The sequence below is a fragment of the Homarus americanus genome, unplaced genomic scaffold (genome assembly GCF_018991925.1).
Source record: "Homarus americanus isolate GMGI-L3 unplaced genomic scaffold, GMGI_Hamer_2.0 scaffold20465, whole genome shotgun sequence".
Taxonomy (NCBI): Eukaryota; Metazoa; Arthropoda; class Malacostraca; order Decapoda; family Nephropidae; genus Homarus; species Homarus americanus.
Genome location: NW_024756914.1, coordinates 8,306,633 through 8,320,305, shown reverse-complemented (window position 1 = coordinate 8,320,305; position 13,673 = coordinate 8,306,633). Strand labels below are relative to the sequence as shown.

The 13,673-nt window shown below is 37.8% G+C and overlaps 1 protein-coding gene across 1 annotated transcript in view; it reads right to left on the bottom strand.

Moving 5' to 3' along the window:
• Window positions 1–245: 245 nt before the first annotated feature.
• Window positions 246–13,673, bottom strand: part of LOC121857288 (serine/arginine repetitive matrix protein 2-like) — a 106,432-nt gene continuing 93,004 nt past the window's right edge. The window contains exon 3 of the mRNA XM_042353278.1: window positions 246–3,322. Within this exon, the coding sequence (XP_042209212.1) occupies window positions 246–3,322 (3,077 nt within the window). The remainder of the gene's footprint in view (window positions 3,323–13,673) is intronic.

Here is a 13,673-nt window from a genome sequence, read left to right as displayed (position 1 = left end):
ACCTCAGTTTTTTTTTTCCATTTATCGTACGACCCAAAAATGACTAAATGTACGATTTCATGTCCAGTTGTGAGAATTGTAAGCTAGAAGCTGCGTTACGGGGGACCATTGTGTATTCATGGTGATGCTTCAAGTCCGATAGTGTGCGGCGTGAGTTTATCTCGTTATGTTTCTATCTCTCTCTCTCTCTCTCTCTCTCTCTCTCTCTCTCTCTCTCTCTCTCTCTCAGTATAAAGTTACGGGTCTTACAGTCTCAGTCTTGTGTCTCCGGGTCTTGTGTCTCCGGTCTTGTATCTCCGTGTCTTGTGTCTCTGGGTCTTGTGTCTCCGGTCTTGTGTCTGGTCTTGTGTCTCCGGGTCTTGTGTCCCGAGTCTTGTGTCTCCGGTCTTGTGTCTCGGGTCTTGTGTCTCCGGGTCTTGTGTCTCCGAGTCTTGTGTCTCCGGGTCTTGTGTCTCCGGGTCTTGTGTCTCCGGGTCCTGTGTCTCTGGTCTTGTGTCTCCGGGTCTTGTGTCTCCGGTCTTGTGTCTCTGGTCTTGTATCTCTGGGTCTTGTATCTCCGGGTCTTGTGTTCTGGTCTTGTGTCTCCGAGTCTTGTGTCTCCGGGTCTTGTGTCTCCGGGTCTTGTGTTCCTGGGTCTTGTATCTCTGGGTCTTGTATCTCCGGGTCTTGTATCTCCGGGTCTTGTGTCTTGGGTCTTGTGTCTCCGGTCTTGTGTCTCCGGGTCTTGTATCTCCGGGTCTTGTATCTCTGGGTCTTGTATCTCCGGGCTTGTGTCTCTGGGTCTTGTATCTCTGGGTCTTGTATCTCCGGGTCTTGTTCTCCGGGTCTTGTGTCTCTGGGTCTTGTATCTCTGGGTCTTGTATCTCCGGGTCTTGTATCTCCGGGTCTTGTGTCTCTGGGTCTTGTGTCTCTGGGTCTTGTGTCTCCGGGTCTTGTATCTCCGGGTCTTGTGTCTCCGGGTCCTGTGTCTCCGGGTCTTGTGTCTCCGGTCTTGTGTCTCCGGGTCCTGTGTCTCCTGGTCTGGCTGGTCTTGTATCTCCGGGTCTTGTGTCTCCTGGTCTTGTGTCTCCGGCCTGTGTCCCGGGTCTTGTGTCTCCGGTCTTGTGTCTCCGGCTTGTATCTCCGGTCTTGTATCTCCGGGTCTTGTATCTCCGGGTCTTGTGTCTCCGGGTCTTGTGTCTCCGGGTCCTGTGTCTCCGGTCCCTGTCTCTGGTCCTGTGTCTCCGGGTCTTGTATCTCCGGGTCTTGTATCTCCGGGTCTTGTGTCTCCGGTCTTGTGTCTCCGGTCTGTCTCTGGTCTTGTGTCTCCGGGTCCTGTGTCTCCGGTCTTGTATCCCGGGTCTTGTGTCCTGGTCTTGTGTCTCCGGGTCCTGTGTTCCTGGTCTTGTGTCTCCGGGTCCTGTGTTCCCGGTCTTGTATCTCCGGGTCTTGTATCTCCGGTCTTGTGTCTCCGGGTCTTGTGTCTCCGGGTCTTGTATCTCCGGGTCCTGTGTCTCCGGGTCTTGTGTCTCCGGGTCTTGTATCTCCGGGTCTTGTATCTCCGGGTCTTGTATCTCCGGGTCTTGTATCTCCGGTCTTGTGTCTCCGGGTCCTGTGTCTCCGGGTCTTGTGTCTCCGGGTCCTGTGTCTCCGGGTCTTGTGTCTCCGGGTCTTGTGTCTCGGGTCCTGTGTCTCCGGGTCTTGTGTCTCCGGGTCTTGTATCTCCGGTCTTGTATCTCCGGGTCTTGTATCTCCGGGTCTTGTATCTCCGGGTCTTGTATCTCCGGTCTTGTGTCTCCGGGTCTTGTGTGTCTCGGGTCTTGGTCTCGGGTCTTGTGTCTCCGGGTCTTGTGTCTCCGGGTCCTGTGTCTCCGGTCTTGTGTCTCCGGGTCCTGTGTCTCGGTCTTGTGTCTCCGGGTCTTGTATCTCCGGTTCTTGTATCTCCGGGTCCTGTGTCTCCGGGTCTTGTATCTCCTGGTCTTGTATCTCCGGCTTGTGTCTCCGGGTCCTGTGTCTCCGGGTCTTGTGTCTCCCGGGTCCTGTGTCTCCGGTCTTGTGTCTCCGGGTCTTGTATCTCCGGGTCCTGTATCTCCGGGTCTTGTGTCTCCGGTCTTGTGTCTCCGGTCTTGTATCTCCGGGTCCTGTGTCTCCGGTCTTGTGTCTCCGGTCTTGTATTCTGCCTCTGTACCGGGTCTTGTATCTCCGGGTCTTGTGTCTCCGGTCTTGTATCTCCGGTCTTGTATCTCCGGGTCTTGTATCTCCGGGTCTTGTGTCTCCGGGTCTTGTGTCCCGGGTCCTGTGTCTCGGTCTTGTGTCTCCGGGTCTTGTGTCTCCGGTCTTGTATCTCCGGGTCTTGTATCTCCGGTCTTGTATCTCCGGGTCTTGTGTCTCCGGTCTTGTGTTCCGGTCTGTGTCTCCGGGTCTTGTATCTCCGGGTCTTGTATCTCCGGGTCCTGTATCTCCGGGTTGTATCCCGGGTCCTGTGTTCTGGGTCTTGTGTCTCCGGGTCTTGTATCTCCGGGTCTTGTATCTCCGGTCTTGTATCTCCGGGTCTTGTGTCTCGGTCTTGTATCTCCGGGTCTTGTATCTCCGGGTCCTGTATCTCCGGGTCCTGTGTCTCCGGGTCTTGTGTCTCCGGTCTTGTATCTCCGGGTCTTGTGTCTCTGGTCTTGTGTCTCCGGGTCCTGTGTCTCCCGGTCTTGTGTCTCCAGGTCTTGTGTCTCTGGGTCCTGTGTCTCCGGGTCCTGTGTCTCCGGTCCTGTGTCTCCGGGTCCTGTATCTCCGGTCTTGTATCTCCGGGTCCGTGTCCTGGGTCCCAGTTCCCTCCGGGTCCTGTGTCTCCGGGTCCTGTGTCTCCGGGTCTTGTGTCTCCGGTCTTGGTCTCCAGCCTGGTTCCGGGTCCTGTATCTCCGGGTCCTGTGTCTCCGGGTCCTGTGTCTCCGGGTCCTGTGTCTCCGGGTCCTGTGTGTTCTCCGTCCTGTGTTCCGGGTCTTGTATCTCCGGGTCCTGTATCTCCGGTTTTGTATCTCCGGGTCCTGTATCTCCGGGTCCTGTGTCTCCGGGTCCTGTATCTCCAGGTCTTGTATCTCCGGGTCCTGTGTCAACGGGTCTTGTATCTCCAAGTCTTGTATCTCCGGGTCCTGTGTCTCCGGGTCCTGTATCTCCAGGTCTTGTGTCTCCGGGTCCTGTGTCTCCGGTCTTGTATCTCCAGGTTTTGTATCTCCGGGTCCTGTGTCTCCGGGTCCTGTATCTCCAGGTCTTGTATCTCCGGGTCCTGTATCTCCGGGTCCTGTGTCTCCGGGTCCTGTGTCTCCGGGTCCTGTATCTCCGGGTCTCCGGTTACCTGGATGCGTACACGTCAGCTCAGGTGTTTGCTCTATTATTGTGAAGTATTGAGGACTGTGTCGTGTTTCCGTGATGGTTGAAGGTAAGGTTAGGTTAGGTTATGGTGTGTTAAAGGAGGTTGAGGGTCACGTTAGGCTAGGCTGTGAGGTTAGGTTATGGCGGGTAAGATATGGTTAAGTTTGGTTAAGTTATGTTAAAGGAGGTTGAGGGTCACGTTAGGCTAGGCTGTGAGGTTAGGTTATGGCGGGTAATATAAGGTTAAGTTTGGTTGTTATGTTAAAGGAGGTTGAGGGTCACGTTAGGCTAGGCTGTGAGGTTAGGTTATGGCGGGTAATATAAGGTTAAGTTTGGTTAAGTTATGTTAAAGGAGGTTGAGGGTCACGTTAGGCTAGGCTGTGAGGTTCGGTTATAATGGGTAGTAGGTTAGGTTAAGGTTATATACAGTGTTGTCACGATTTAAAAAAGTAAATCAGTGATTTAAAACTCGCTGTAAATCAACAATTTTTGACATATTACGAGCGTCAAAAATGTCATGCATTTCATAAATGCATATTTTCATGAAATTCATTTTTCAACTCTTAACTTTTCCAGTAATTAAATTAATGACCAGTAATAACAATTGTGAGCGATAATTAGTAATGTACACATACATAAGATGCTGTTAACTGTAGTCCTGCTGTGGTATAAATTAGTTTATTTTGAGCATCTAAATTAGTGAAATTATTAAAGTACAGTAATGTGTTGTATGAAGTATGTAAAGTGAATAATTAGTTTAGTTTACTTGTCCATATCTGACATATATACAATACTGTACTACTGTCTATAATAACCCAATGATACTGCAGCATTATACTATATACTGTACTCACTGTCTATAATAACCTAACGATACTGTGTACATTATAATTATATACCGGTACTACTATAATAACCTAACGATACCGTACATTATACTATATACCGTACTACTGTCTATAATAATAACCTAACGATACCGTACATTATACTATATACCGTACTACCGTCTATAATAACTCAACGATACTGCACATTTATACTATATACTGTACTACTGTCTATACACCTAACGATACCGTACATTATACTATATACTGTACTACTGTCTATAATAACCTATCGATACTGCAGGTACATTATACTATATACCGTAATGTACTGTCTCATTAACCTAACGATACCGTACATTATACTATATACCAAAATACTGACTATAATAACTCTAACGATACCGTACATTGTGTCATACTGTACTACTGACTATAATAACTCTAACGATACCGTACATTATACTATATACCGTACTACTGTCTATAATAGCCTAACGATACGTACATTATACTATATAATATACAACTGTCTATAATAACCTAACGACACCGTACATTATACTATATACTGGTACAACTGTCTATAATAACCTAACGACACCGTACATTATACTCATATAATTTCGTACAACTGTCTATAATAATCCTCACGATACCGTACATTATACCATATACTGTACTACTGTCTATAAGAATCCTAACGATACCGTGTACATTATACTATATACTGTACAACTGTCTATAATAACCTAACGATATCGCACATTATACTATATACTGCAAAATAACCGTCTATAATAACTCACGATACCGTACATTATACCATATACTGTACTACTGTCTATAAGAACCTAACGATATCAGTACATTATAAGGATTACATAATTTCGTACTACTGTTGTCTATAATAACCTAACGATACCGTGTACATTATACTATATACTGTACTACTGACTATAATAACCTTAACGATACCGTACATTATACTATATACTGTACAACTGTCTATATTAACCTAACGATACCGTACATTATACTATATACTGTACTACTGTCTATAATAACCTAACGATACCGTACATTATACTATATACTGTACTACTGTCATAATAACCTAACGATACCGCAGTACATTATACTATATACTGTACAACTGTCTATAATAACTCAATGATACTGTACATTATACTATATACTGTACTACTGTCTATAAGAATCAACGATACTGCATATTATACTATATACTGTACTACTGTCTATAATAATTCCAACGATACTGTACATTATATCATATACTGTACTAATAGTTCATAAGAAATCCTAACGATAATGCGGTACATTATACTATATACTGTACTACTGTCTATAATAACTTAACGATACCGTACATTATACTATATAATTGTACTACTGACTATATAATAACCTAACGATACCGTACATTATACTCTATATACTGTACAACTGTCTATAATAATCTAACGATACCGTACATTATACTATATACTGTACTACTGTCTATATTAACCTAACGATACTGTACATTATACTATATACTGTACTACTGTCTATAATAACCTAACGATACCGTACATTATACTATATACTGTACAACTGTCTATAATAACCCAACGATACCGCACATTATACGGGTACTGCATGAACTGTCTATAGCCAACCTAACGATACCGCAGTACATTATACTATATACTGTACTACTGTCTATAATAACCTAACGATATCGCGTACATTATACTATATACTGTACAACTGTCTATAATAACTCAACGATACCGTACATTATACTATATATACTGTACTACTGACTATAATAACCTAACGATACCGTACATTATACTATATACTGTACAACCGTCTATAATAACCTAACGATACCGTACATTATACTATATACTGTACAACTGTTCATAATAACCCAACGATACCGTACATTACACTATATACTGTACCACTGTCTATAATAACCTAACGATACCGCGTACATTAAGTACTATATATACTGTACAACCGTCTATAATAACCCAACGATGTCGTACATTATGCTATATACTGTACTACTGTTCATAATAACCTAACGATACGTACATTATACTATATACCGTACCTTCACTGTCTATAATAACCTAACGATACCGTACATTATATATACTGTATTAAACTGTCTATATCCAACGATACCGCACATTATACTATATACCGTACTACTGTTCATAATAACCTAACGATACCGTACATTATAATTTCATATACCGTACTACTGTCTATAAATAACTCTAACGATACCGCACATTATACTAAGTATACCGTACAACCGTCTATAATAATTCCAACGATACCGTACATTATACTATATATAATGTACTACTGACTATAATAACCTAACGATACCGGGTACATTTATAATTATATACCGTACAACCGTCTATAATAACCTAACGATACCGTACATTTACCATATATACCGTACCACTGTCTATAATAACCTAACGATACCGCACATTATACTATATACCGTACTACCGTCTATAATAAATCTAACGATACCGCAGTACATTATACTATATACTGTACTGTCTATAATAACCTAACGATACTGCACATTATACTATATACTGTACTACTGTCTATAATAACCTAACGATACCGCACATTATACTATATATACTGTACTACTGTCTATAATAACCTAACGATACTGCAAGCATTATAATACTATATACTGTACAACTGTCTATAATAACTCACGATACCGTACATTATACTATATACTGTACTACTGTCTATAAGAACTTAACGATACTGTGTACATTATACTATATACTGTACTACTGTCTATAATAACCTAACGATACTGTACATTGAGTACTATATACTGTACTACTGTCTATAAGAACTCTAACGATACCGTACATTATACTATATACTGTACTACTGTCTTATATTAACTTAATGATACCGTACATTATACTATATATACTGTACTACTGACTATAATAACCTAACGATACCGTACATTATACTATATACTGTAACAACTGTCTATAATAACCTAAATGATACCAAAAAAAGCATTATACTATATACTGCGCTACTGTCTATAATAACTCAACGATTAAAGCATTATATACTATATATACTGTACTACTGTCTATAATAACCTAACGATACCGTACATTATACTTTATATACCGTACAACTGTTCATAATAACCCAACGATACGGCACATTATACTATATACCGTGCCAACAATTATAATAACCTAACGATACCGTACATTATACTATATACCGTACTACTGTCTATAATAAACCTAACGATACCGTACATTATACTATATACCGTACAACCGTCTATAATAACCTAACGATACGTGTACATTATACTATATACTGTACTACTGACTATAATAACCTAACGATACCGTACATTATACTATATACTGCACAACCGGTTCATAATAACCTAACGATACCGTACATTATAATTATATACTGTACAACTGTCTATAATAAACCTAACGATACGTACATTATACTATATACCGTACCACGCTCATAATAACCTAATCGATATCAAAAAGCATTGCGCCTATAGTACTGCAACTGTCTATAATAACCCAACGATACCGTACATTATACTATACTGTACTACTGTCTATAATAACCTAACGATAACGGTACATTATATTATATACTGTACTACTGTCTATAATAACCTAACGATACCGTAAGCATTATACTATATACTGTACAACTGTCTATAATAACCTAACGATACCGTACATTATACTATATACTGTACCACTGTTCACAATTTCCAACGATACTGCAAGCATTATACTATATACCGTACTCAATGTCTATAATAACCTAACGATACCGCACATTATTATACCATATACCGTACAACTGTCTATAATAACCTAACGATACCTACATTATACTATATACTGTACTACTGACTATAATAACCTTAACGATACCGTACATTATACTATATAACAGGCCAACTGTTCTATAATAACCCCAATGATACTGTACAGGTATATTATACCATATACTGGTACTACTGTCTATAATAACCTAACGATAACGCACATTATAATTATATACTGTACTACTGTCTATATTAACCTAACGATACCGCACATTATTATACTATATACTGTACTACTGTCTATAATAACCTAACGATACTGCAGCACATTATACTATATACTGTACTACTGTCTATAATAACCTAACGATACCGCACATTATACTATATACTGTACTACTGTCTATAATAACCTAACGACACTGCATGCAGCTATACTATATACTGTACAACTGACTATAATAACCCAACGATACCGCACATTATACTATATACTGCAATTACTGTCTATAATAACCTAACGATACCGTACATTATACTATATATACTGTACTACTGTCTATAATAACCCAACGATACCGTACATTATACTATATATACTGTACTACTGTCTATAATAACCAACGATACCGCACATTATACTATATATACTGTACTACTGTCTATAATAACCCAACGACACCGGTATATTATACTATACCGTACTACTGTCTATAATAACCTAACGATACCGCACATTATACTATATACCGTACTACTGTCTATAATAACCTAACGATACCGCACATTATACTATATACTGCACTACTGTCTATAATAACTCCAACGATACCGTTATAATAATATACTATATACCGTACTGTCTATAATAACCTAACGATACCGCACATTATACTATATACCGTACTACTGTCTATATTAGTTCCAACGACACCGTACATTATACCATATACTGTACTACTGGACTATATCAACCTAACGATACCGCACATTATACTATATACTGCACTACTGTCTATAATAACCTAACGATACCGCAGGCACATTATACTATATACCGTACTACTGTCTATAATAACCTAACGATACCGCACATTATATACTATATACTGTACTACTGTCTATAATAACCAACGACACCGTACATTATACTATATACCGTACAACTGTCTATAATAACCTAACGATAATGTACATTATACTATATACTGTACAACTGTCTATATTAACCCAACGACACTGCGTACATTATACTATATACTGTACCACTGTCTATAATAACCTAACGATACTCGCACATTATACTATATACTGTACTACTGTCTATAATAACTCAATTACCGTACATTATACTATATACTGTACTACTGACTATAATAACCTAACGATACCGCACACATTATACTATATACTGTACTACTGTCTATAATAACCTAACGATACCGCACATTATACTATATACCGTACTACTACTAATACCTAACGACACTGCGTATTATACTATATACTGTACTACTGACTATAATAACCTAACGACACCGTACATTATACTATATACCGTACCACTGTCTATAATAATCATATCGATACCGCACACATTATACTATATACCGTACTACTGTCTATAATAACCTGAACGAATAATCGTACATTATACTGTACTACTGACTATATTGAATCTTAACGATACCGTATATTATACTATATACTGTACTACTGTCTATAATAACCTAAATGACACCGTACATTATAATTATATACTGTACTACTGACTATAATAACCCAACGATACCGCACATTATACTATATACTGCACTACTGTCTATAATAATTTTAATGATACCGCATTATACTTCATATATATACCACGTACTGTCTATAATAACCTAACGACACCGTACATTATACTATATACTCGTACCATTGACTATATTAACCTAACGACACCGTACATTATACTATATATACCGTACTACTGTTCATAATAACCTAACGATACCGCATTATTATACTATATACCGTACTACTGTCTATAATAATCCTTAACGACACCGTACATTATACTATATACTGTACCATCAATTTACATTAACCTAACGACACCGTACAATATACTATATACTGTACTACCAATTATAATAACCTAACGACACCGTACATTATACCATATACCGTACTCACTGTCTATAATAACTCAACGATACCGTGCACATTATACTATATACTGTACTACTGCTATAATAACCTAACGACACCGTATATTATACCATATACCGTACTACTGTCTATAATAACCTTAACGACACCGTACATTATACTATATACTGTACTGACTATAATAACTTAACGACACCGTACATTATACTATATACTGTACTACTGACTATATTAACCTAACGACACCGTACACATACTATATACTGTACCATCGTCTATAATAACTTCCAACGATACCGTACATTATTATACTCATATACCGTACTACTGTCTATAATAACCTAACGATACCGTACATTATACTATATACTGTACAACTGTCTATAATTCAACGACACCGTACATTATACTATATACTGTACAACTGTCTATAATACCTAACGATACCGCAAGCATTATACTATATACTGTACTACTGTTCATAATAACCTAACGATACCGTACATTATAGCTCATATACCGTACAACTGTCTATAATAACCTAACGATACCGTACATTATACTATATACTGTACTTCACTGTTCATAATAACCTAACGATACCGTACATTATACTATATACTGTACAACTGTCTATAATAACCTAACGATACCGTGTACATTATACTATATACTGTACTACTGTCTATAATAACCTAACGATACCGTACATTATACTATATAATAAAATTTTACTGTCTATAATAACCTAACGATACCGCACATTATACTATATACCGTACAACTGTCTATAATAACCTAACGATACCGTACATTATACTATATACTGTACTACTGACTATAATAACCTAACGATACCGTATATTTAGTACTATATACTGTACAACTGTCTATAATAACCTAACGATACCGTACATTATACTATATACTGTACTACTGTCTATAATAACCTAACGATACCGCACATTATACTATATACTGTACTACTGTCTATAATAACCTAACGATACCGCACATTATACTATATACTGTACTACTGTCTATAATAACTCAACGATACCGCACATTATACTATATACTGTACTACTGTCTATAATAACCTAACGATACCGCACATTATACTATATACCGTACTACTGTCTATAATAACCTTAACGACACCGCAAAAAGTACATTATACTATATACTGTACAACTGACTATAATAACCTAACGATACCGCATTATACTATATACTGTACTACTGTCTATATAATAACCCAACGATACCGCACATTATACTATATACGTACTACTGTCTATATTAACCTAACGATACCGTACATTATACTATATACTGTACTACTGTCTATAACATTAACCTAACGATACCGTACATTATACTATACTGTACTACTGTCTATAATAACCTAACGACACCGTACATTATATTCATATACCGTACCACTGTCTATAATAAACCTAACGATAACGGCACATTATACTAGTTATACCGTACTACTGTCTATAATACCTAACGATACCAAGTACATTATACTATATACTGTACTACTGTCTATAATAACCCAACGATACCGCACATTATACTATATACTGCAATTACTGTCTATAATAACCTAACGATACCGCACATTATACTATATATCAAAATACTGTCTATATTAACCTAACGACACCGTACATTATACTATATACTCGTACTACTGACTATAATAACCTAACGATACCGCATACTATACTTATACTGTACTACTGTCTATAATAACCTAACGATACTAACATTATACTATATACTGTACTACTGTCTATATAACCAATTTCAGATACCGCACACATTATACTATATACTGTACTACTGTCTATAATAACCTAACGACACCGTACATTATATACTATAGTACCGTACAACTGTCTATAATAACCTAACGATACCGTACATTATACTATATACCGTACAACTGTCTATATTAACCTAACGACACTGTACATTATACTATATATACTGTACTATCTATATTAACCTAACGATACTCGCACATTATACTATATACTGTACTACTGTCTATAATAATTTAACGACACCGTACATTATACTATATACTGTACTACTGACTATAATAACCTAACGATACCGCATATTATACTATATACTGTACTACTGTCTATAATAACCTAACGATACCGCACATTATACCATATACTGTACTACTGTCTATAATACCTAACGACACCGTATACATTATACTATATACTGTACTACTGACTGAGTATTAACTTAACGACACCGTACATTATACTATATACCGTACTACTGTCTATAATAACCTTAACGATACCGCACATTATACTATATACTGTACTATCAGTTCATAATAACCTAACGACACCGTATACATTATACTATATATAATTGTACTACTGACTATAATAACTCATCGATACTGTACATTATACTATATACTGTACTAATGTCTATATCAACCTTAACGACACTGCGTACATTATACTATATACCGTACTACTGACTATAATAACCTAACGATACCGCACATTATACCATATACTGTACTACTGTCTATAATAATAACTTAACGATACCGCACATTATACTATATACTGTACTACTGTCTATAATAACCTAACGACACCGTACATTATACTATATACTGTACTACTGACTATAATAACCTAACGACACTGCGTTTATACTATATACTGTACCATCATCTATAATAACCTAACGATACGCACATTATACTATATACCGTACTACTGTTCATAATAACCTAACGACACCGTACATTATGTACTATATACCGTACTGACTATAATAATTTAACGACATCGTACATTATACTATATATACTGTACCACTGACTATAATAACCTAACGACACTGTACATTATACTATATACTGTACTACTGTCTATAATAACCTAACGATACCGCACATTATACTATACTGTACTACTGTCTATAATAACCTAACGACACCGTGTACATTATACTCATACTGTACTACTGTCTATAATAACCTAATGACACCGTACATTATACTATATACTGTACTACTGACTATAATAACCTTAACGACACCGTACATTATACTATATACTGTACTACTGACTATAATAAATTCCAACGACACCGTACATTATACTATATACTCGTACTACTGTCTATAATAACTCTGAACGATACCGTACATTATACTATATATAATCGTACTACTGTCTATATTAACCTAACGATACCGTACATTATACTTCTATATACTGTACAACTGTCTATAATAACCTAACGACACACCATACATTATACTATATACTGTACAACCGTCTATAATAACCTAACGATACCGCAAAGCATTATACTATATACTCGTACTACTGTCTATATTAACCTAACGATACTGCATTATACTATATACTGTACAACTGTTCATA